Here is a 26,415-nt window from a genome sequence, read left to right as displayed (position 1 = left end):
ATAGAGTAGCTCTATACGAACTATAACAAGGTTGCGAAGTTATGTCGAGTAATAATAATAAATAAATCTTATTTAAGGAATTATTATATTATTAATTTAAGGAATGGCGGTGATCTTATCTTTCGTTTCACCTTGTACCAATTCATTCCAAATCTTTGCGTTCTTTGATTCCACAACTAATGGGTAACTTTCCGTATGAATTCAATGAATAAATAAATAAATAAATAAATAATTGCGCGTCGTACGATCCGCGACCGTCGATTCTCGACCGCGAATTTTCGTCGACTGCGATTTACCGAGCTTGTCTACATCGTAGATTACCAACAATTAGATGAGGTACGATCGAGAAAGCGGTCGGATCGAGTCCACCGTTGAATTTATTAGCACGAAAATCATAGCGACCCCGCGCGCTGCGTGCAACGAATCAATTAAAACATGTAGTATGCGGAGGCGCGCGCATGCGCCCCTATTTCTGTCAGCGTTAATATTACGTGGTCGTAATCGACGCATAATCGACGGATTCCCGCCGGCGATCGGGCACGATCGACGTAATCGGTCGTCGGACCGATCAAGGAGAATCGGCCATGGACGAAGGATGACAAATTCTTGCTGATTCAGATGACGATCCGCGGAATATTAATCGGAGCCTTAGAAATTTGACGCGACCTCAGCTTGTTCATGGAGACCTGCCCTTGATACCCGTCGCGTTAATAATGCTTTGTACCTGCACGAAAGTATACGTTTAGAATACGTTAATTAAGAAACAGAAAGAACGGAGCCCTGAAAGACTCCTTGGGCAGGAACATTGCAAATCCTTTATAGCATTATGGTTGTTTATATCGGGCAATACCGAAAGATCGGGGACACTTGGCTCGTTCGATCGAGCCAAAGCATTTAGTAATATAATATAGTATAATATATATAATAATAATATAATATAATATAATTATATTATATTATATATATTATACTATATTATTATACTATATTATTATACTATATTATATCATATAATATAATATAGTATAATATATATAATAATAATATAATATTATATATATATATATTATATTATTATTATATATACTATACTATATTATTATACTATATTATATGATATGATATAATATAGTATAATATAGTATAATATAGTATAATATATACTGTATTATATATATGTAAATAATAATATAATATATAGTATAATAGTCAATATTAGCCATTTATATTAATATAGCGATATTTATTTAGATGGGACAGCGCAGAGAGCGAATGATGGCGAACGACGAAGCGTCGGAAACGATATTTCTGCCCGAAACGCGCATCGAAGCGCCGAAAAAGAGACGAAGGTAAAACGCGACCGGACGATGAGCCAACGATCATCGAGGATTCATCGGTCTTTTAGGAGGTCAATGTCATCGGGCGGTCGGCAGTCGGCGCGGTTGCCGGCGAGCCGGTGCGGATCTTCTTAAAGATGCAGACCGCATACGAATCACGGTGTATATAATCCACCGGCGGTGCCATCGGAAATCAGTCAACTCGACAAGACAAACCGAGTAACTTGCTACACCAACGATGAAGGTACTGGATCCTCTCAATTGCACCGTCGATACTCGTAACTCCTGGATCGTCAAACGTTCGACTTAATCGAACTCGATTCGACTGTAAAATTTTCGCGAAATTCACCGGAGAGAACGTTGAATCGAACGTCTCTAGATGTTGATCGAGAAAATTGATCGACCAATTCGTTTGATATTTCAGATCTTTGTCGCATTCGCTGTTCTCGCCGTGGCGGCCGCGGAACCACCCAGGTACCGTCAGCAACAAAGACAATACTACTTCGCCAGGCAGCAGGAGGACACCACCACCGTCGACGCTCCGTACGCTCCATCCAATTGGAGACCAACCGGACCAGCCTTCGAGCTTCCTCAGAGAGGGTCGCAGGTTCCTCAGAGGCAATACGGAGCACCAGCCGCCCCTCAGCAACAGTACGGAGCACCCGACGCTACTCAGCAACAGTACGGAGCACCCGACGCTTCTCAGCAGCAGTACGGAGCTCCTGCGACTCCTCAAAGACAATACGGAGCACCGACAGCTCCTCAACAGCAATACGGAGCACCGACAGCTCCTCAACAGCAATACGGAGCACCGACAGCTCCTCAACAGCAATACGGAGCTCCCGCGACTCCTCAAAGACAATATGGAGCGCCGGCAGCACCCCAATCTCGATACGGAGCGCCGGCAGTTCCTCAGCAACAATACGGAGCCCCGCAAGAAGCTACCACCACCGAAGTAGCCGACACCACCGAGGAGGAGGATGTCACCACCGTTTCCAGCGTCACCGAGTCCGAGGTGAGTACAAGTTGCCAGTTAGAGAATATTAGTTTACAAAAAGCAATCGAGGCAAATCCAACGTCTCGGAACCAACCCAGACAGAATATCGGATAGTCTCTTTCGCTCGTGCAAGAAAGGGAAGATGTCCCGCGCGATTCGGATGAACCCGCAGGACCGAAGGGTCCTCGTCTCGTTCTCTATCTTGTGTTCTCGCTCTTCGTCGTCTCCCGTTGTTCTTATTCGGCCGTCTTAACGACATTAGTATTCGAGTCTTCCTTTGCTTTCGATCGCTGTGCAGGCACGCGTGTGCCCCTACCAAATTCAAAGCCGGCGTGACACAATCTGTGATGCAGTCAGCCGTGATTCGAGTCCTCGGGATCGCTCGCGGCGACCTTTCTTCGGGCTGGTTTGAAAAATCGAACGATGTCTTAATTGCTCCCCTTCCCGAATGCGCGGCCGGCCCTGCTCGAATTAATCGAGCTCCGTCTTCTCGTCGCTGGTAGCAAGAAGGCTCGTAATGGACGATCAAATATGATCACCGGTGTTATTAGACTCGCTCCGATGCGGTTGTAGAGAGAAAGAGAGATCGCTCTTCGGGGCACGCTTCGTCTCTCTTCTGTGCTTTCCAGATTTTCCGGCCGCGATCGTTCAACGCTAAACGCGCCGCGGCCTTTCTCAACGTTCGAATAGATCGCGTCGGTCGAGCTAGATTTGTAGTCAAAGCTTCGCATGAATCTAAACGAATTCTTACGAATTTTTACGCGGCGACGCGCATCGATTGCCGTCGCTCTCGCTAGAGATTTAGCGTTGCTCGCATCGATTCTCCGAGATCGTTGCATTTCCGAGAGAGCATCCGCGTTTCAATTGTCCTAATTTCGCCGTGGGTGCTCGCAGTCCGAGCCCGTGAACTCCGTGAACGAGCTCGAAGACGAAGAGGTTGACGAACAGCAGCAGCAGCCCCAGCAGTCCGGAGAGTACTACATCGCCCTTCCCGACGGCCGTCTTCAACGCGTGCGGTACGTCAGCCGCCAGGACGCCGAGGCCATGAAGTATTTCGCGAAGATCCGTGCCGAGAACGTGGAGCCTCTTCGTGGACCGATCTACGCTTACGCTCCTCTCGAAAAGCTGCAGATCCTGCCCGCTGAACTGCGACTCTCCGTCGGTCCGGTCGCGCCCGTCGCGCCTATCGCAGCTGCCCCCGTCGAATCGAAACCGCAAAAACTCGAGATCAAGCCGGTCGCCACCCAAGTGCAATACCAATACGACGATCCCGCCGGCGTGATTCCGCTGTCCGCTAACCCAGTCAGCTCCTCTTACACTACCTACACCACCAATTACCAAGTGCCCGCCAGCGAGTCCAGATTCCTTCTGTCCGTCCAGTAAACTTGCACCCGCGAACGCTTGGCTCTCTCCTATGTATTTATGTAATTTATGTAGAAATTAACGTTTTAATTGACGAGGGACCTGGACAACCAGGCCCAAACTAATTCAACGCGACGCTCGCGAGTGCGGGGTGATAATGCGAGTTGAGCGAATTATGCGTAGATTAAGAACGAAGCAGCAATAAAGTCATTGTCACTGAACACCGTTTGTCTGTCTGTCTGTCTGTCCTGTCTGTCCTGTCTGTCCAGAGGACTTCTATATATTATACAGCACCGATCTTCGTATTCGCGAGCCGTCTGTACCGAAGTTTCAATTGATCCGTTCACAGATGCGTGGCGAAAGTACGAGACGCGATATCTTGTCACGCGGATTTACTTTTGTGATTGGACGGAACCTCGATTATCTGGTCTAAGCAGATTCACCCGCGATTATTCGGATAACGGAACAATTACTTGCAGCAGACTTCAATTACATTATTTGTAATTACAGCAGCAGACTTCATAATATGGATTACAGGCGGTCCTCGATTTTCGCGCATTCTACCTTCGCACAATTCCCGCTATTTCGCACATTTTTAAAGATTCAACTTTGTAAGCCCTTGCGGTCGAATGTTCCCTCTGAGCGGACATCGCGAGTCGAGCAGGCTACATTGTAATTGGATACCTCTTCTCAGAGGACATCGGACTTTAGCCATCGGATTACAATGTTGTTCCGATCGAGAGGTCAAGAAACAATTGAAAATATAAATGGAAGCCTTTATGCATCTAGACAAATTTTTAACTATTATGGAGGAATACGATCCTAATGGAGAACGTATAGAGGGTGTCCTGAAAGTGTCAGGCAATCCGGAAATGGGAGGTTCCTGAGGTCATTTGAAGCAACTTTTTCCTTCGCGAAAATTTTCTCCGAGGCTTCGTTTACGAGTTATTAACGAAAAACACTGACCAATAAGAGGCGAGCTCGGCTGGCGCGCGGCGGCTCAGTCAACGAGTGCGCGGAGCCCAGTTCCGCTCATTGGCTCGGCCGACTCGCGCCAAATGATCTCGTCTCTGATTGGTCACTGTTTTTCGTTAATAACTCGCAAACGAAGCCGCGGATTGCATTTTCGCTAAGGAAAAAGTTGCTTCAAATGACCTCAGGAATCCCCTACTTTCGGATTGCGAGACATTTTTGGGACACCCTGTATATCAAGTACGTAGGGCAATACAAAAAGACACTGCGTGTTATAGAAATCTTGATCGTGAAAATAAGATAAAAAGGGGGTACTGAACTAACTCTTGACAAGTTTATAAAGAAAACACCCGAAAGCTAAATAAATAAATAAATAAATACTTTATAGAACACCGTTTTTGGCGCATATTTCTTTACATCCCTCTACTTTCGAACATTCAACACTCGCACACACTTTCAGGAACCAATTGTGTGCGAAAGTCGAGGGCCCACTGTAATTTCTACAGTAAATCGTTTTGAATATGGGTTGTCTTCGATCGATCCGAATATATACATCGAAGTACAGTAATGTCTCCCTTACTGACGCTCAGATTGTGCACAAAAATGGACAATTTGGGAAGAGGAGACACGATTATTCGAGCCTTGCAGCTCGTTTTTATAATCGTTGACAATTCGTGACTATAAAAACGAACCGCAAAGCTCGAATAATCGCATCTCCTCTTCCCAAATTGTCCATTTTCGTGCGCAATCTAAGCGTCAATTAGAGAGACATTACTGTACTACGATAATCTTGGTTCTACCGTAAATCGAATTGCATTAGGATTCGTACGATCTGAAAGAATCGACAGCGCGATAATTCGAACGTTTCAGTTCCCGTTTCGTTGATCGAATTAACCACCGATAGAGCGATAATTCGAACATCCCGGTTCTTGTCTCGTTGATCGAACGAATCCTTTGCATTCGAAGAATGTTCGCAAACAACTTACCAGAAACTCGAACGCATTTTTTCCACGAATTAGCAAGCAACATTCGAATGATATAACACTGCAGATAATTACTCGATCTGAATAGTTTTTCGCAGAAGATCGTATCGTTGTAGATTTCACGAAGTAAAAATTAAAAATCTCGAGAGATTGGCACAATTGCCGGCAGTTTTAACGCGTCCAGAATATCGTAGAATCGTCGTTCTCGCAAGAGAGTCGAAGCATTCGAAGCGGAGAATTTGTTTATTCGGCCGTGCTTGAAATTTGAACGAATCGATCGTTTCGCGCGATCGATGGCGTCGAAAATCAGCGGTATTTTAGGAGCGGTGTGATTCGATACCGTCGAGCTTCCTCGCCTAACAAGTTGAACCGTAACGAGAAGGAAACCGTCGTGTGTTCGTTGGTACACAATTGTGTGCGTGTGCGTGCGCGTGTGCTTGCGCGTGTTCGCATCGAATCACCGCATCGAGAAAAGGTAATGGAAGAAATCCCATGAAAGCATATTGTTAGCCGCGGCACGTGGACGAAGCCATAGGCACGGGTGTGTTGGTGAGAGAACCGTCGGCATGTAGACGCGCCTAACCGCAAAATTCCAGAAATTTAATATCTCCCTCGACTCTACCGGGGTTGGCCGTTTCATAAGTTCACTCCGACACAGCCAATCCCTCGACAGGATCCTCCTCGAATTCTACCACCACGTTCCAACCCACCAAAATGTTCTCCCTTTCTCCGGGCTAGTCGCTTTTCATCGTATTCCGTAACCACACCGTGGCCAATTTCTTCCTCTTTAGTTCAATCGAATCGCTGCAACTTGTTTCTCGCTCGTCCGCCAACGGTGTCGCGCCTAAAGAAATATCGAGACGAAACGGGGAAAAATCACGGGAAAAACGTGATAAACGTCGAACAAAACGCCGTTCGTTCTGTGGCAAGAAAAAGAAAATGAAAAAGACGGTTCAAAACGGCATCGAAACGAGCGTTATGGTTTTCGATACGAGCGAAATTGGCGAAAACTCGTTAAAAGAAATTCCGCGCGTTCGGTCAGCCAACAAAGATTCCTCCTCGCCCCCGAACGAATTGGTTCCTAGTAGTCACAATGGAAACGAGCCGGGATCGGCTTCACGAAATCCCGGAACTTTTGCGAACACAAAGTGCAGCCGAGAACGGTCCGGGAACAAAGGTATCCCGACGACGCTAAGTACCTCGAAGACGCCGGGAGCCCGTAGGTTGAAATCAAATTTCAAATTGGCCAATTACTCCGGTCAAGTGGTCAAGACCAATTAAACTCTACCGATCTTAAGACCGGGCTAGTCGATAAGAGAGCTCCGCGGTTGCTTCCAAACTCTATGGGCCGTTCTCTCCGATTCGGCCAGAGTTTTATCCGCTTTGAACGATCTGTTTTTTTTTGTCTTTTTACTTTTTTTTTTCGTTGGAACAGGTCAGAGAAGACGGGAGAATTTTGTAATTATTTCGGACGTTTCGATATCGTTTCGAGCGAGAATATATATATATATAGCGGGTTATTTGATCGTAATATTATCCTTTCGGAGGGAAAGAAAGTTTTTCTCTCTTTCTCTATCGTTTGGATCTCGGTGACACGGACGTCTGCGCTCGAGTCAACCAGCCGGCGCGCGGCGCGGAGCGGAGCGGCGCGGCGCATCAACCTGCCCACGGGATATTAATTTTTCCGGAAGTTACCTCCACCACATTTTCCACCCGCCTGTCTCTCTCCCTCGTTTTCTAACGAGTTCCTTGTTTTTGTCCGGCGGTGTTTTATTTTTAGAGGGGAAAAAAAGCGCGAGGGAAAGTGTCTGACATTTAGTAATGCCACCGCGGACCGCGCTGGTTTTAAATAACCGCGTTTTCTTCCGGTGGTCGATTATTTTTATATTTTTAAAACAACCTAGCCTCCCCGTTGTCGCATTAATTTGACCGTGCAGGGGTCAACTAACTTCGCAGGATTTTTTTTTGGCCAATTCCCAGCACTGGCTCGCGCGACGATCGATCGGGAGGATCGGTCTTTCTCGCGGATGCATCGTTGAATCGATGAATTTTTTCATTTACAACTACTGACGAGCTCTGCGACGAACTTGGCCCGTGTTATCTTGCTTCCTTTGGGAATTCGATGGTATACAGGAGAATTATGAAAATTCATAATGGAATAACAACGATGCAAAGCGTAACGTTATACCCCCGAGAACAGCGTTGTCGGCAGATTAATCGTTTCGTTGTATCGGCTCTGAAACGAAGCCAAAGACGGCACTGCAGCTGCATTGTCAACGGCTTCGTCCAATCAGATAAATCTACCCTTGCGTCAGAAATCGGGAACAACGATGTTTTAACCGTGAAACTCGACACGCAAACATCCGGTAGCCGGAGATGATCGTCCGGATAAAAGTCACGATTATCACATTGCAATTTCCCTCGTATCTAAACAAAGCGGCTCCGAGATCGTTGGACAGTAGACATCCTATCGAGACGAAGCACGATCTTTTTAACTCTGCGGACGAGGATCTTTGAAAGTTCTACGAATTATTACTACGGAGAAACGAATCGTATATCAACGACTCAGTCATGTTCTCATTGTTGCGAAAAACAAGGAGCGCTGTTGTTTACCAGCTGTTAATTTAACCGATTCGACCGACCAATAATTTAGAGCGATGTTAAACCTTAGCGCTTCGAAGGCTCCGCTACGGAGACATTTGTCATCTGTTCCGTAATTTGTGCGACTTTTTGCATATCCTTTTATGGGCATCTGAAGTTGCCTTTTTGGGACAAAAACAGCTGTTCTTTCTTCAAACTGCGGTCGTTTCAACAATTATTAACTCTTAGCGCTCCGAAGACTCCGCTACGGAGACATTTGTCATTTGTTCTGATAATGATATTCTAGGATATTCAAATTGAATTCTCGAATTGTTGGCTCTCGATAGTATTGCCAGTATTTGAGCGACAGTTGTTTGTAAACCGAACTGGACCCGAGCGTCCCGGTGTGATCATAGGGGTTTTAACCCTTAGCGCTCCGAAGGCTCCGCTACGGAGACATTTGTCATTTGTTCCGTAACTCCGAAGGCTCCGCTGCGGAGCCAAACGTTTTTAGCATACGTTATCGTCGGCGTTAGCAATTGTTATCTGTAGTTAAAACGTGCTAAGTCTGTGCCATTACGATTAAACCGTTTTTTGACCTTTTCTATGGTTAGCAACACGGAGAAAAATAAATATTACGACGAGAATTTAGAGCCGAGCGATACCGAAGACGTATTTGATTTTGAAGAGTTAAAAGACATCGTGGAAGACAATGTTGGTTACGATTCTGACACTTCGAGTAGCAGTAGCGAAATTATACTACCAAAGAGACGAAGAATGAGAATTATTGAAAGCGAAAGCGAAGATTCGTTACAAGACTTGGACGAACGGCGCGATGTTACGGAAGAATTACATATTCCAGATAGAATACCTTTTGGTGTATTACCACAGGTCGTTGGACCACAAGTTCCTACAAACGTCGAACAGCCGATACGATATTTTAAATTATTTTTCACGGACGAATCGGTGAATGAAATTATAAAGGAAACCAACGATTACGCAGAAAATGTTCTAAACTTGAAAGAAATATCTAGCAACTCTATTTGGCAAAGCGAATACCGCGACACTTGTCCAAATAAACCCAGGATGCTCATGGAAGATTGTTACCAAAGATATCGCACCATGGTGAATTACAAAATTGAAAATTTATCTTTTATCTACAATAGGAAAATGTATATTTATAAAATCAATAAAATCAAATGCATTCGCAAGGACGCGTAATCTTTTCCGCTGAAAATAAGACTTCCTTTATCTCAGGCGCTCCGCTCCAAAAATGTGCCGGAGTTGCTGGTAGCGATATTTTTCAGAAAAACGCTGTTCAACTTTATTTTAGAACGTCCGAAGAATAGTTACTAATTTTTAATTTAATTTAATTATCAATCGAGCCGATTCCAGCGAAGATTAACGATAAAAAATTCCGGCAAACTCGTGCAAAAGATATATTTGTGTCAATGATTCCGTATCCGAACAGAATTCAACAGACGATTCGCGATGCTAATTTTATAATAAATCGCGTCGAAGAACACGAGGGATGTATTTATTTAAGAATCGTGAAGAGTATCGTTAATAGTAAATTTACCCGTTTCGACGAGGATGCATTTGCTGCTTGGATATTTCGGTCACGATTCACGATATCGATGCACCGACCTCGCACAATGTTCAGTAGATACCATTACGATTCAAACATTTCTTGCCCATTGTTATACTTAGCAACATAAAATGAATAAAATCGAACGCTTTCGCAAGGACGCGTAATCTTTTCCGCTCGAAATAAGACTTCCTCTATCGCAGACGCTTTGCTCCAAAAAGTACTCGACAAGTACTCGAGAAACGCGCGGAGCGCTAAGGGTTAATTTATACTAACTTTATAACTTATTTCTCTGGTCTTGTCAACATTTTGCCACGTATAGATTACATTTTAAAGCACGAGTGAACATTTTCGAGAATGTCATTTACGCCGCTACGATTCTAACCCACTCAAACAGCAAACGGCCCGTTTCAAACAATACAAAGACTCCGAAGTGACGGGCGCTCGGCGATCGAGGATTTATTTGCCAGGGATCTAATAGCAACCAGTGTTCACGAAATGGTCCCGGCTAGGAAAAATGATTTATATCGCGCGGCCACGAGCGTAAGGAATTTTTATTTCTCCGGTCTGAGAAAGATATTGGTTTGGCCGCGTTCCCACAGGCGCCGCGGGGGCCTCCCGCTATTTTCTTGATCCGAGCTCTCGCGGAGGCGAGACAAACGATCGAGAACAGCGAGAACCGGGGTGCCCGCGGTGCGGCTACCCTTTTCCTTGGCCGAGCTATAGAAGCCGGCCCGAGAAACCATAACCCCCGTCGATGATTCCGGGGAATCGACTTAGCCGGGCAAACGCGACTCCTATTCTCCATCCCATTTACCGCGCTTTAGTTTTCGCTGGCTGTTTGCGGGTGGTCACGGCTGGTTCTCATGACTCTCGAATTCGCGAGGCGAACGCGTTCCCACCTGACTTCCAGGCCCATTCGATCGACTGTCTGTCTTTAAATGGTATTACATTTCCTTTCCCGGGGATCGCTTTCGGAAGCAGATGCCGAATCGGGACTCGTTTATCTCGCATTTTTCACTCACGAACGCAGTCGGGGCTCGACGCCTCCGAAGACCACCGATATAGGTTGTTTAGTTTGATCGGAGGGAATTCTGTCGGGAGGAACCGGAGGAGCCGAAAAAAAGGTTATATTAATTAAGGTTGTATAAGGTGATCTGTTGTCGTAACGAGTAGTCGCATTCGTGATAATCATATTTATGCAATTGCGTTGATCGTACAACGTTCGTTCGAATTCCTGGGGAATTGGATATATTGCCCAAAAGCAGTCGTTTTGACTGCTTGGGAAATTTAAAATAATCACTCTTATTATTAAATTGAGTAAATTTCTTATATGACCAGTTCGGCTCTGCATTGAAATAACATTTTTCATTTCTTTCGATCACCGTTACATGATAACATACAAGTACATGATAAATTGTCGATCTGGGCGTATACTAGATAAGTTGCAGTCGCTCAGTAAGCTAAAATAGTACTTGTTATTCGTATCTTAAATTTTTTTTATTGTTAATATTTACTAATAACCTGTTATATAACTGTGAATAATATAAAAAAATATTAAAAATTAATTTTAAACAAATTTCTTTATGCATCAGTTATTCTTTCATGATGCAGTTATTTTGACTGCTTTTGGCCAATATAGATATATACTAAGTTTCAGTCTTTCTAGTGTTAAACAAAAGATTGAACAAAATTATTTTAGCCGCCGTATCGTGTATCAGTCCCTCTGACATCTTCAACAAATTCAAGCCACTTGGTCCAGATTCGAAAAAAGTTATTACCATTTTCAGAGGTGTTCGAAAAGCATCGTTAACACTAGATTGCCCAAGGAAGTCATTTTTTGGCTGCTTTTTAATTTCAATTAGAAAAAGAATTATGTATATAATGATACAATTTCTTAGAATTTTGTGACTTTTTGTACAACGTATAAATGCGTTTATTAATAATTGCAGTTACCTCCCCATCTCTTTCATTTCCGGTATATATATGAGTTATACCTATATTGCCCAAAAGCAGTCGTTTTGACTGCTTGGGAAATTTAAAATAATCACTCTTATTATTAAATTGAGTAAGTTTCTTATATGACCAGTTCGGCTCTGCATTGAAATAACATTTTTCATTTCTTTCGATCACCGTTACATGATAACATAAAAGTACATGATAAATTGTCGATTTGGGCATATACTAGATAAGTTGCAGTCGCTCAATAAGCTAAAATAGTACTTGTTATTCGTATCTTAAATTTTGTTTATTATTAATATTTACTAACCTATTATATAACTATAATATTTAATAACCTGTTATATAACTATAATATTTAATAACCTGTTATATAACTATAATATTTAATAACCTGTTATATAACTATAATATTTAATAACCTGTTATATAACTATAATATTTAATAACCTGTTATATAACTATAATATTTAATAACCTGTTATGTAACTATAATATTTAATAACCTGTTATATAACTATAATATTTAATAACCTGTTATATAATTCTAAATAATATAAAAAAATATTAAAAATTAATTTTAAACAAATTTCTTTACGCATTAAGTTCTACTTTCTTTACGCGCTTTCTATTCTTTCACAATGCAGTCATTTTGACTGCTGTTGGCCAATACAGGTATATACTAAGTTCCAGTCTTCCTAGCGTTAAACAAAATTATTTTCGTCGTCGTATCGTGGACCAGTCCCCCTGACATCTTCGACAAATTCAAGCCACTTGGTCCAGATTCGAAAAAAGTTACTACCAATTTTCAGAGGTGTTCGAAAAGCATCGTTAAGCGATCCACGGTATCCGTGCCGCGTCGAGCAAAAGAGAAAGAGAACGGGCATGCTCTTGAGAAAAGAGCGAAAGATAGAACCGAACCCCCGATACGCGCGCACCGCGAGAGTATTTGTACGATTCGTCTAGGGCAGGTCTCGTCGATAATCCCACGCGGTGCCAGGCGATAGAAGGTGAAACAATAAGAGGAGAGAAAAGGAGAAGGAACCGGAGAAAGGAAGGCGGCCGCTCCCACGTATGGTACACAGACGTGGGTACCGTAGAAACGGTAGTGATTGAGGATCCCCCGTCGACAAGCACGTCGAACTCTTTTCGACTCTTTCGAAGTCGGCACCTGCTCTCGCTCGCTTACTTGCTCCGCGCTCTGTCCTGGCTCCGCTCCGCCCTGCTCCGTTCCTCGCCGCGCACCGCTCTCCGCTCCGCTCTCTCCGGCTTGCGACGAGAAAAGCCTTTGTGATCCTTCCGTCTGCATATATCCCTCATAGTTTTCAGAATCCACGCGCACGACCGCGGGTATGCTGTGTGTGCTGGTGTGCACGATGTGCACCGAGTATACGCATTGCGTCACAGGCCACGTCGATATTGAACCGGAGGGTACCAAAACAATAAGGTTCCTACTGCGCTCATGACGGTGCCCTTTTGTACCTAGGAACTCGCTGCTTGATTAATATCGCCGAATTAATATGGCGACGAATGGTATACGGGGACCGTCGGAGACTGGCAGCAGAGACACGGAAACGCCAGAGAGGAAGAGGGTAAACGAATAGTTTCCCGTTCTTTCTCGGCTGTAATCTTCTCCGCGTTTCCTTCTCGCGAAGAATTCTTTTTACCGCGCGGCCCTGCGGCTTCGCCCCGTGCGCAAACAAATTATAAATAACCTCGTGTAGAGCTCGGGATATTTTCGCGGACGATTCTCTCTCCTCGACTAGAAAGAAGAACTGATATTAGGTCTACCGGAAAGTTCTGTCTGATAATGTTATTGTAAATTTCGATAGGTATGCACATGTTCATTTGGGACATATATTTTTGAAAAATGTTGCTCGCAAATTGTCATCACGATGGCAAGAGAGAGAGAGAGAGAGAGAGAGAGAGAGAGATGTCATAAGTAACGACGGAAATTATATATATTACTAATTTATTATATACTATATATTATTTATACTATTATATATTATTATTATACTATTTATATTATATATTATACTATTTTATTTATACTATATTATTATTATACTATTATTACTTGTACTATATTATATAGTATTATTATTATAATAATAATACAATATATATATATATATATATATAATATAATATAATAATACTATATATATAGTATTATAATATTATACTATACATATACTATATTATATAGTATTATTATTATATACTATAATATATTACTGTTATATTACATAAATATTACTAAATTTATGAAAAATCTATTATTTCCTTTCATTTCGCAAACGGGCAGAACTTTCCGGCAGACCTAATAAATTGTTGAACACCACCAAACCTGCCGAGCGCTAAAAGCGACCTTCGTAACGATGACGAAATTGACTAATTTACCAGAGCTTCCGCCAATTTGATCGCATCGCATGCTTGGATTAAACAAATTTGCTCGATTGTTTCCTACGATAGAGTCTTCGTAATGTCAGCAACATTCTTTTTTATTGTTACACTCGAGCAGATTCTCGAGTAGAATTTTTGATAATCGCGGCTTTAACCCCTAATTGAACTGCCAATTACAGTCGGTTATTGTTTCTCAGTAAATGTTGCATATTTCCAAATTGGTAAGTACAAGTAAATCTACTTCGAAACATTGCAAGCTTTACGAGTTAATAGAGGATTGCGCGAATTTTTGAATAATTACGTTAACGTGCGTCAACGACGACTGGTTTAACCCTTTGCGGACGAGTGTCGGCAAATAGCCGCCCAAGTCTTTTTACCGGTTTTTTGTTTTATTAATTTATTAACACTATGCCGTCCGGTGGCACCACGCTATTCGTTGTATGCCGGTGGTACCACTTTGGTGCCATTTTAAAAAACTGAAATAACATTTGAACTATATTTCTTGGGTGTTAAAAGGCAGCGAACTAACTGTAGCATTGTGCTTATTGAACTAAGAATTAAGTACGAAAATTCTTGGACGATTTATCTTAATTTTAGGAATTTATATTACCGGCATCTTCGAAATTTTTGTTAAAATCTAACATTTCCAAGCTATTATGCCGGCGTCAAACAAAAGAATCATATCTAAGATCTGCGGATGGCATAGTGTCAATTATTAATATAAATTTATTAATTTAACCGTAGGTTTAGAACGAATTTCAGTTCGACGAGTCAGTCTTCCTATGTCACTATCAGAGAAACCAGCAAAGTTTACCACATATTTATAATCTTACAATAACATAATTATATCTTATAACATTTTTATTTTATATCCAACACCTGTCGTCCACAGCGACGCGATACCCGTCGAGCGGCTTCGTCCGCAAAGGGTTAAAGTTGCGTGGGGCCGCAGCGAGCATCGTAATCCAGTCAAGGGTTGAAGGAAAAAACGCGTAGCCGGTCATTTTGACCAGCACGGAAGTTTAGCGTTACGAAATCGATCGGAACCGCGGATGATAATTTATAGAAAATACGAATGTGTGCATTAACCTCCGAAATAACAATTTTGTTCAAATTTGTACGCGATTCGAATAAATCGTTCGAGGACCACAGGATTTCTATTCGGCCGACCAACATGTAAACAAAGAATCGTGGACGGTCGGGTGGCGCGTTTGCACGTCGCAAAGCGAATCGGGAATATTAGGTCAGCCGATGAGTGAAGTCGCCCGATATTCCGCGCACGGCGATCATAATTCAATCGTCTGTAGTGCGACGAGCATGCTCCGCCGATTTCGTAACGTTTCGCGATGCTTTCGGTGATCGAACCGTGTGCACCAACGACAACGACAACGACAAAACCGACGACAACGACCGACAACGACAACGACACTGTGGAACCACCCCCATCGAAACTTACAACGTTTCCAGTTTTATCGAGATCGATAAACGCTCCGGACAACGTTAGGCGTTCGTTAAATTATGCTAAGTCGTTTTAAACGAACGACCACAAGCGCTGCGCCGCCACCAGACCAGCAGAAGCAGAAGAGCCGTCCGACGATCCTCGGAATGCAAGGAAAAAATTTCTAAGGGGTTGTTGACGACTCCCCTCAAACTCCGGCTTCTTTGCGAACCCCGCCTACGCTTCGAAACGCGGAAGTCGCGCGGAGTGCCTTTTACCAAGCGGATCTCGCGCGGCTCTCTTTATACACGTAACACGTACTTGGCATTATTCATACACGAGTCACGTTATATTCATCCCCTCGCGGTGTGTACGCGACGAACGAAGGGGTTGCTGCCTGGCGGAGCCTGTGTGAACGTTGCCTAAAAGAGCGTCGGTGAGTTTGTTTCTCGAAAGGGTTGCTTCCGTGTTCGACTGCCGACCAATTTTCGGGAACGGGGATCTCGAACGATCCCTACGGAGGGTGGCGACTCGCCCGTTTTTCGACAAATTCTCCGCGCGGCGAACGAGGCCGCGTCGGACGACTGCCCTGTTGTTCGATCAGTTTCACGGATTTGATTTACGGCGAGTCTTCGAGGTCTCGTTCCTTAACCTTTTAGGTACGGCTGAATTCTGCGCGAGGCTATTTCCCTGGACGGCAGATTCTGATGTGTACTGTACAGAGTCTGATACTGTATATACAGAGTGTCCCAAAAATGTCTCGCAATCCGAAAGTGACGGGTTCCTCAGGCCATCTGAAGCAACTTTTTCCTTTACAAAAATTCTCTCCGAGGCACCGTTAACGAGTTATTAACGAAAAACAGTGATCAATGAGAGGCGAGCTCGGCTGGCGCGAGGCGATCGAGCCAATGACCGGAACTGGGCTTCGCGCGCTGGTTGGCTGGGCCGCCTCGCGTCGGCCGTACTCGATTCTTATTGGTCACTGTTTTTCGTTGATAACTCGTTAACGGTGCCTCGGAGAACATTTTTGTAAAGGAAGAAGTTGCTTCAAATGACCCGAGGAACCCGCCATTTCCGGATTGCGAGACATTTTTGGGAGACCCTGTAGACTGTTGTAAATCGATGCGAAGACAAAAGAAGTGTGAAACAATGCATATGAAGAGGACAAACAATGCATATAAGACGATTATTTGGTTCAAACGATGAGCGAGTGAGCTACTAGAGCAAGCCACTATAGTGGCGCGTCGTTCAGAGAGATGACATCCGCGAAAGCCACTATAGTGGCGCGTCGTTCTGAAAGATGACATCCGCAAAAACCACTATAGTGGCATATCGTTCTGAAAGATGATATCCACGAAAACCACTATAGTGGCATATCGTTCTGAAAGATGATATCCACGAAAACCACTATAGTGGCATATCGTTCTGAAAGATGATATCCACGAAAACCACTATAGTGGCATATCGTTCTGAAAGATGATATCCACGAAAACCACTATAGTGGCATATCGTTCTGAAAGATGATATCCACGAAAACCACTATAGTGGCATATCGTTCTGAAAGATGATATCCACGAAAACCACTATAGTGGCGCGTCGTTCAGAGAGATGATATCCGCGAAAGCCATTATAGTGGCATATCGTTCTGAAAGATGATATCCGCGAAAGTCACTATAGTGGCATATCGTTCTGAAAGATGATATCCACGAAAACCACTATAGTGGCATATCGTTCTGAAAGATGATATCCACGAAAACCACTATAGTGGCGCGTCGTTCAGAGAGATGACATCTGCGAAAGCCACTATAGTGGCGCGTTGTTCTGAAAGATGACATCCGCGAAAGCCACTATAGTGGCGCGTCGTGCCTAAGAGGTTAACGAAACGCGAGACCCCGGACTCGTTCGCGTCTGAAAGTTTCGCGAGTCGCGGCCGTGTATCGATTGGCGTTACGAGGCGGATCAGCCCCGTCCCGGAGTCGATGTACCTACCCTCCTCGAGCCGCGAAGAAAACGGTAAGGGTAAGGAAAGAGATCTCTCTCCGCCGCCAAACACCGTCCCCTTCTTCCGCTTCTTATCCCGTTCGCGGCGGAGACACTTTGTCACCCTCTCGCGCGCTTCCCTCGATCGAGCATGGCCTAGCCCCGACGACTCTAAAGCCTCGGACGTGTCAAAAAGAGTTCGAGAGAGGCGAAGGAAGACGGATAGATCTTTATTGTCGTCCTCGCCGGCGAGACCGAGACCGTGTACCACCGGGACAGCCCGGAAGATTGATTGTTCCGCGGACAATTAGGAGAGGAATGTTCGGGACTATTATACGTACTTTGATCATTATTTTCTTTGGAGGCTCCGTTAAATATGCCCGTTTCTCCGCGCGAGAGAAAGAAAAGTTCAATCGAAACCGCCGGCGCGCGACCATTTCAAATTTCAAAGTGGACAAATAAAATTCGCCGCGCGCTCCGCGAAGCTTTGCAAACTTTTGTTTCGGGGAACTTTTGATCGCCGATAAGGTAGCGGTATCTGCTTTGGAACGCTTTTCAAGAGGCATAAAATTATCGTCGATTTGATCGCAACTTAAAAGTTTCGTTACAACTGGATAATCGTTGAATATTTATACTACCGTTCGATAGATTTGTGTTTATTAATTATATATATATATATATATATATATATATATTATGTATATAATATTTATTCGTGTTAATTAACCCTTTGAGCGCTGAGTTTCCCGATGTTAAGCGTGCGCCATGAAAAAGCCTACCGTGGGCTGCGTATTTTTTACGAAAGAGCGCAAGTTGAGCAGACTGAATTTTCATTGCAAGGTATATCGATTGTAACTGAAATAAATTATGCGATGACCTCGAAAGCCTTAATAACCATTTATTTCATTGAGCAACGATAACACGAGTGATATAACAGTAGTAAATTATATCTTTTAAATGGAAAATTTAATAATTTAATAATTTAATAATTTAATAATTTTGTACGGTAAATCTCGAAGCAGGGTTCGATACGTAAGCCAATGTTACATTTTTTGCGTTCGCAGCGCGACTTCTCCCGAAATAGGAAAGATAGTATCGGAGAGGAGATGTCAAGTATCAGGACGTAAACAATAATTTAACTTTATATATGTTTGTTACAATGTACTAGTCAAAATAAAAATATTTGTTTCTATGAACATTGATTTTTTTTTTGCGGCCCACCTAAAGTTAAGCATCGTTTATTTGGCCCAAGTTAGCTTTTCAGTCTGACACCCCTGCTCTAATCCATTTTTCTATCGTATCGTTTGCGCTGCTGCTCGAAGAGGGGGTCACGATTGAGCGGTGTTTCGTAATAGGCGCTTTTGCCGTGGAAGGTTCGTCGAAGATACGAGCACAATACGTGTGTTTGTTGGAACGCGGGTACATAAAATCCGGCGGGTCGCGATAGGTCGGCCAAAGAGCCTGGGCAGCGGGCGAAACATCGGTGCATCGGATCACGTATCTGCAGCGGCCGCGGAATTTCATCTCCGAATTCCGCCGTGTGTTTTCCAACTAGTTCGAATGAAAGAATTTTTCCTCGACCACCGATTTCTGGACGCGGCCGGGAATTCGTAATAGCCGGCCAGGGGCCCGGGGCCAGGATGATTTGCGCGCGGCACGTACAAGAATTGCAAAACCGGCCGAGGAGAAAGACGAGAAAGAGAAAGAGACAGAGAGAGAGAGAGAGAGAGAGAGAGAGACAGAGAGAGAAAGCACAAGAATGGGAGAAAGAGAGAAGGGCAAGCAGGCGTTTGTTATTTCTCTCGATTGCACGGTGAATAACGCCCGACACACAATATATACTGTAACTTTTCTCCCTGCGGAAGACCGCAGAGCTTCCATGCGCATGGCTCACCGCAAAAGCTCGCTGATGCGTTTTGCACGATCATCCGCCGTTATGCTACATATCGACTTCGGAGTGTTATGCTACGTGTCGACTCGACGAGTTTATCCACGCTCGTTTTGCATTTAACTGTTTCTCGACTGCTAACAACTCGCGACAGTCGAAAATGGAAGTTTCGTCTACTAAACTCGACCCTCGTGTCTTAATTTTCATCAACGTTCGTAAGATGAGTGCCAGTTTAAACCCTCGATTAACGCTTCTTCGTCGTTTCTTCCGTTAAAGAACAGGACTTTGATAACGGAAGGATCAAATTTTGCTCCGATTTAGAAGAAACGGATAACATTCGTATTCAGTAGATTACGCGCGAAGTCTTCGTCGCGAGTCTGACTGGCTGCTGTAGCGTGTGGTTGAAAAGGTATTTAACACGTTCCGTGCCACGCGTACCATCGATGGTACACGCTTGTATGTTTACTTAGTGAACTGAACAAATTGTTTACAAGAAATTTAGAACCGAAGAATCAATTTCCACCGCAAGAATGGGCGTTGATAAGTTTTTGTTACGTTGTTATATGTACGAGAATTAATAATATTGCACGTAATACATCAAGTTTTAGTAAAATATCAAAGTGTGAAGATTCGAGTAAAAAAAGCTCGGCACGGAACGTGTTAATATAAACAGTACAATTCCTATCGTATCAAATTAATCCTTCGAGGACGAAGGATTCGTCGAAGGATATCGGCGTAGTCACGACGCGTCGTGGTATAAAAGCCTGAAATCATGGTCAAAATCCTAAAAATCGAAGTTGTCGTTAAGAAGTTTTTGACTTACAGATTGATTAGTTTAATGATGCGTCCGTGCGGTGGGAGAAACGAAATGACCCATACTTTCATACCTGAATGACAATTGCACTCCGAATTTCGAGTTTTTTGGGCAGACGTTACTCGCGAGCGTGACCGACACTACGAAGTGGATAGTTTAAAGCGTGTATCTTTTTGTGGAAATGTTTTTCTTCAATCGTGTAAAATGGATATTGTTCCTGGTGCTAAGTACAACATTTTGTACCGCTAACATCTCACGAATTGTTAACTATTACATTGGTAAATCGATAAATTGTAGATTCAAATTAGAAGAGCAAATGGAATTCATTTACTGTAAAGTTATAGTCGAAACTTTTGCGGCCTATGAGGGCCTGCTTTCAAACTTACCGGAGCCATAGTTTATAGTTTCATCTAGCTGCGCTTAAAAAATTGGCTGCATCGCGTTGCACTTTTTTCAGTTACAACCATTTTCGTGAGTCAACGTACGGGAAACCGTCTCGCGAGAGTATCTAAGACGGAATAACTTTCTACAAATCGTGCCAAATTGCTTACATCGTTTTGAGATGTTAGAAAAAACACTTTATTAGGCAATGTCGAAAATTATTTTGAAAAAAACTGAAATTTGTTAGATTGTAAAAAATGTTTCAATTTTTGGTTTTCTATTTTCAGGATCTCGTGACAGTCGATACTGTCCAACTAGGAAAGAAGTGTTCCTTATTATTAAAGAAAACTTAAATAGTGACGATAATTCGATAATAGAATATTTTAAGCAAAAAATATTACAGCAAGAAGGATTTGTGGACGACACGAGCGATGATGTGACACGAGCTATGAAAAAATTATTTTCTGCCTCGAGATGTCAGCAATCTGAATCGTTGAAGTCGTCCCGAAAATTTTATTGTCAAAAATATTACTGTAGAATCTTGGGAAAAATCAAGGGAACTGTATACAGGAGCTTTGGCTTCGTAGTCGATCGACCTTCCCGCATAGCCACGGAACCTTCCTGATTTTCCAATTTGTCAACAACCCATCCGCTATATTTGATCCGCCATTTTGTTTTTGGAATTTTCAAATTCAGATTCGCAGTCAGCGACCACGAAAACCCTTACACACAAATTTTCAAATAAATCCGTCGCTATTTCTTATTTCGACCATGATGTCGAGCTTTTATACCACTGCGCGACGTCGGCACTACTTATTCCTATTATTTTTCCTACAGTTTCCCCTATTAATCAAGCAATTCGATTCATAATCTAGTTCCTTTTTCAGGAAAATATTCTCAACAACCTATCACGATGAAACGACCCGTCGCTCATTTCATAATCATAAAAATTACAAAAACATTTCCACGCGATTCGATCGAATAAGCTACATCATTCGTCGAAGCAACTGCTACGATAAAAACTGTACCGATCTAAATAGATTGGATCTTGTCAGTTTCACGAGGACACAAGCACAGTCGATTGTTATCGGTCGATACGTTTAGCGTGAACGCTTTGAGAAATCCTCGCCGGCAAAGTTCTGAGCAACCTTCGATTAAGATCGATTGGCGAGAGCCGAGAAGTAAACGCGAACGAGGTCAAAATGAAAGAAAATCGTAGGAATGAATGAAACGCGATTATAGGAGGCTTTCCAGGCGACCTGGCCGAGCTGTGCTATTTCCGCGACTCCGATTTCTATCCTAATTCGCGCGTACCGTGCCTCTCGAACCGGTGACCGGTGACCGGTGACCGACGCTCGTAGAAAACCCGCGCGCTCGCTACGAGCCGCCGAGCTGCGAGTTTGCGAGTTCGCGAGTTGCGGTCGAGGCCATGCGTGATCACGAAATGGCCGAGTTTTTATCGTTTGCTCGGTGGCGTAGATATTCATCGACGTCGGCCGTTCATCGGCGCGGACGAGAATAAAACGGAAGACAAAGGAGTACACCGCGTCGTTGCAGGATAACGCGGCGAGAGAGGGCGACGGCGAGATGGCGAGGGTGAGGGCGGGGGCGTGTCGTTGCAGAGGGTGCGGGGCCCGCGGGGCCGCGGGGGTTGAGGGGGTGCTCCATCGCAAGACGTCGCCGTGGATGGTAACCCGAGCCGCGGCGGGAGGTCAGTCTTCCAAGATTGACGAACACGATAAATCGAGCGGTAGTGACACCGGTTTGAATGACTCGACGCGACAACCCACTGACCTGCGAATCCAATGCATAGAGTTTCTCTCTCGGCTCCGCTGCGCTAAGAACGATCCGGAACGCAACACGGAACGTGTTAAGGAAAACCTGATAAATATTCTTGTTCATACACGGTGCCTCGGCTAAAGCTCGACTTCCACCGCACCGGGAGAACTTTCTAAGGACGCGTGGGACGCCCGGAATCGCTCTCTTTAATCATTATTGACCTCGACCAGTGCTCTCGTGCTAATAAAACGTACGGTTTTAGAAGCGATCGCTGAATGGTACGAGATTTTTAACCCTCCGCGGACGAGTGTCGGCAAATAGCCGCCCAAGTCTTCTTGCCGTTTTTTTATTTTATTAATTTATTAACGCTATGCCGCCCGGTGGCACCACGCTGGCGCCATGCAAAAACTATCCGTTGTATGTCGGTGGTACCACTTTGGTGCCATTTTAGAAAACTGAAATAACATTTGAACTATATTTCTTGGGTGTTAAAAGGCAGCGAACTAACTGTAGCATTGTGCTTATTTAACTAAGAATTAAGTACGAAAATTCTTGGACGATTTATCTTAATTTTAGGAATTTATATTACCGGCATCTTCGAAATTTTTGTTAAAATCTAACATTTCCAAGCTATCATGCCGGCGTCGAACAAAAGAATCGTATCTAAGATCTGCGGACGGCGTAGTGTTAATTATTAATATAAATTTATTAATTTAACCGTAGGTTCAGAACGAATTTCAGTTCGACGAGTCAATCTTTCTATGTCACTACCAGAGAAACCAGCAAAGTTTTCCACATATTTATAATCTTATAATAATATAATTATTTCTTATAACATTTTTATTCTATATCTAATACCTGTCGTCCACAGCGACGCAATACCCGTCGAGCGGCTTCGTCCGCAAAGGGTTAAAAGTTCCTCGAATACCTTGTACAATACATCGACGAGTGCGACTCGTGCTGGAGATTTCTAGTATTAACTTGTTAAATTTGAATACAGAGTATCCGAAAAGTAATCGCAATTCCAGTAAAAATAGTAAATAGTAATAGTAATAAAAGTAATCCCAAAAACTCGCAATCGGGAAATGAGAGATTATGTGAAGAAACAGTGATCAACGGTCGCCTCTCGCTAGCCGATCTCGCTTCTCATTGGTCACCGTGTTTCGTCGGTAACTCGTAAACGAAGCCGAGGATCGCATTTGCGCTAAGGAAAATTTGGCGGCTGCTGAAAAGACGGAGTTGCGGCGAAAAAGAAAGGGAGAGCGTTTCATCCGCGACTCGCTGGAGGACACATCGGTAAAGGCTATCCTAGCGGGCCCTTGATTTAGATGTTGGGATGTTGAATGTACGGACGAGGTCTGTATCTATACAAATTTGGGGCGGATCGGTTACTCGCGGGAAAGGAGGATTCATCTGCTGACGGGTCTGGAGGTAGCCGCCACAAAAATGTTATTCGAACCGACCTCGGGTAGCTTTGATTTTCCGATTACAAGTGACTTTTGGGTCATTCTGTATAATTCTGTTCTGTGTACACAGGGTGTCCCAAAAATGTTTCGCAATCCGGAAATGGCAAGTTCCTCGGATCATTTGAAGCAACTTCTTCCTTTACAAAAATGTTCTCCGAGGCAGCGTTAACGAGTTATCAACGAAAAACAGCGACCAATAAGAATCGAGTACGGCCGACACGAGGCGGCCCAGCCAACCAGCGCGCGAAGCCCGGTTCCGCTCATTGGCCCGGTCGCCTCGCGCCAGCCGAGCTCGCCTCTCATTGGTCACTGTTTTTTGTTCATAACTCGTTAACGGTGCCTCGGAGAAAATTTTTATAAAGGAAAAAGTTGCTTCAAATGACCTGGGGAACCTGTCACTTTCGGATTGCGAGACATTTTTGGGACATCCTGTATAAATAAATACATATTTCCTGTTTCTCTTCTATGGGATTATTACGATCAAAACGGTTCTAATCGTTCCATTAACGGCAGTTTGGTCTCGACGGGATGGAACTCGCGTTCCAATTTGCGCGGAGATGTAACGAGAGGACCCGTAGCGGCACGCAGCCGCTACAAAATTGTAAACTACCGAAAAGCTGTAGAAGAAGAGGTAAGGAGCGGAGAGCGGTCGCGGAGGGGGGGAGGGGCTGGAAGGCAGCATCGGAGGCGCGCGATTTAACCTCCGAAAATTTCCAGCCTACGCGTTCGCTCGGTTCAGACTCGGGCAACGATAAAAAAGAAAGGCGGACAAAACAAGGGGAAACAAACCGGTGAATTTCTCTCTAAAAACTTTTCCTTTTCCCGTCGGCGGAAAAGGATCCGGGCGCGGCAGGAGGAGAGACGTTACCACAAAAGGTATCGGAGAGCCATTAATATGCGGATCGCGTGTTTCCGTGTCGAGAGGATCCACGTCGACGGTCGCGTGGTGCAACAAGAACAACGACAACCATGGAGAATGACGAGGAGGATACCGTACTCGACGACAACAACGAGAACAGCCACAGAGGTTCGGTATTGTCCTGGTAGACGATAAAAGGTTTCGCATGGTTGCAATGGCGTGTACCTACTGGGACAGAGGGAGACGGAGGGAACAAGATAGAGAGCGAGAGAGTTCCCGAAGAAGAAGTAGAAGCAACGGACTCGGAGAGCGAGAGAGAGAGAGAGAAAGAGAGAGAGGGAGAGGGAGCCGTATACGAACAAAACGAGGGAAAAAGGAGAGGAGAAATCAGAAAAAAAGGAGGGAAGAAAAGCGAAGGGAGATCGGGTGCAGGAGATAAAGAGGTCGACGATAATGCTCTCAGTACACCCTGGGTCTCGTAGCAGAGAGCGCACCCGGCGGCCATTATATTGTTTTACCTCTGTATCTCAGCCAGAGATCAACGAGCACGCCGCGACGCAACGCCGCAGAACGCTGCGGAACGCGGCAGAAACGCGAAGAGTGTTCTCTATACACATACACCATCGACGACAGCCACGATGGAAGCAGAGACCGGCGACGACGTCTGTCACGACAAGCAGAACGCGAGCACCGAAACAACGAAATCGCAGGGGACGAAGCGAGCAAAGTCGCGAGATCGCGGTCGGCCCATGCGCCGCGTCCTGGAACGAAGTCTGCCGCGCGATGCCGACGCGGGGCGAAAATGGACAATTTTTCGACAACGCGATGCACTTAGTCCGAGCAACCGATGTAGAATCCGTCGCTATCCGTCGCTGCGGCATTCCGAAAATGTCCAACAACAGAGAAGAGGAAGGATTACGACGTCCTACGAAGACGTTGGACGATGATGCGCGCAGAGTGTATTTTCGAAGGATCATCACGAATTTACGAAGTTTGCATTCCCAATCGAGTACGCGACGCGACGTCAGGTACCATCGAGGTTTTGGGATGGCATTCAGGACTCGCGTCGTCTTTTTTTTCTCTCCTGCTCCGTTCCCCGCCTGAACAGCGTGGCACGGGACTACGGGACCCGGGAGGTGAAAAAACAATAGCCTTACGACCCGAACCCCTTTCGTTTCGATCAGCACAGAGTCTCTTTGCACCCTTGTCTCCTTTCTTCCTTGGCCTCTCTTGTTCGTTTCTGCTGTCGCTCTCTCCTCTTCCTTTATTCGCGTCCTCCCTTTCTCGCCACCCTCTCATAGAATTCTTCTCTACATGCCGCTGCGTCCCGTACCGACTCGGCTCGTCCCGTCCCGTTCCGTTCCGTTCCGTGCCGTTCCGTACCGTCTCGTCTGGTCCCGTCTGGTCTCGTCTGGTCTCGTCTCGTCTCGTGCAACGGCACAATGCAGCTCAGGGATGCTTTGTGGATCAGTTTCACCAGACACCCCAGTGATACCGACGGCGAGGACGACGACAACGACGACGACGACGACGACGGCGACGATGGCGACGACGGAGACGATGGCGACGCCGAGCGTACATACAGGGTGTCCCAAAAATGTCTCGCAATCCGACGGTAGGGGA

The 26,415-nt window shown here is 44.5% G+C and overlaps 2 protein-coding genes across 4 annotated transcripts in view; one reads left to right on the top strand and one right to left on the bottom strand.

The window, feature by feature from the left end:
* Positions 1-26,415, bottom strand: part of LOC117227230 (paired box protein Pax-6) — a 128,127-nt gene that overhangs the window by 27,029 nt on the left and 74,683 nt on the right. The window lies entirely within an intron of this gene.
* On the top strand, positions 1,423-3,917 carry LOC117227232 (uncharacterized). Its single transcript, XM_076522898.1, has 3 exons — positions 1,423-1,581; positions 1,762-2,352; positions 3,229-3,917. The coding sequence occupies exons 1-3, from the start codon at positions 1,576-1,578 to the stop codon at positions 3,715-3,717; spliced, it is 1,086 nt and encodes a 361-aa protein (XP_076379013.1). The 5' UTR covers positions 1,423-1,575; the 3' UTR covers positions 3,718-3,917.

Source organism: Megalopta genalis, chromosome 6, assembly GCF_051020955.1.
Source record: "Megalopta genalis isolate 19385.01 chromosome 6, iyMegGena1_principal, whole genome shotgun sequence".
NCBI lineage: Eukaryota > Metazoa > Arthropoda > Insecta > Hymenoptera > Halictidae > Megalopta > Megalopta genalis.
This window is presented reverse-complemented; position numbering and strand designations above follow the sequence as displayed.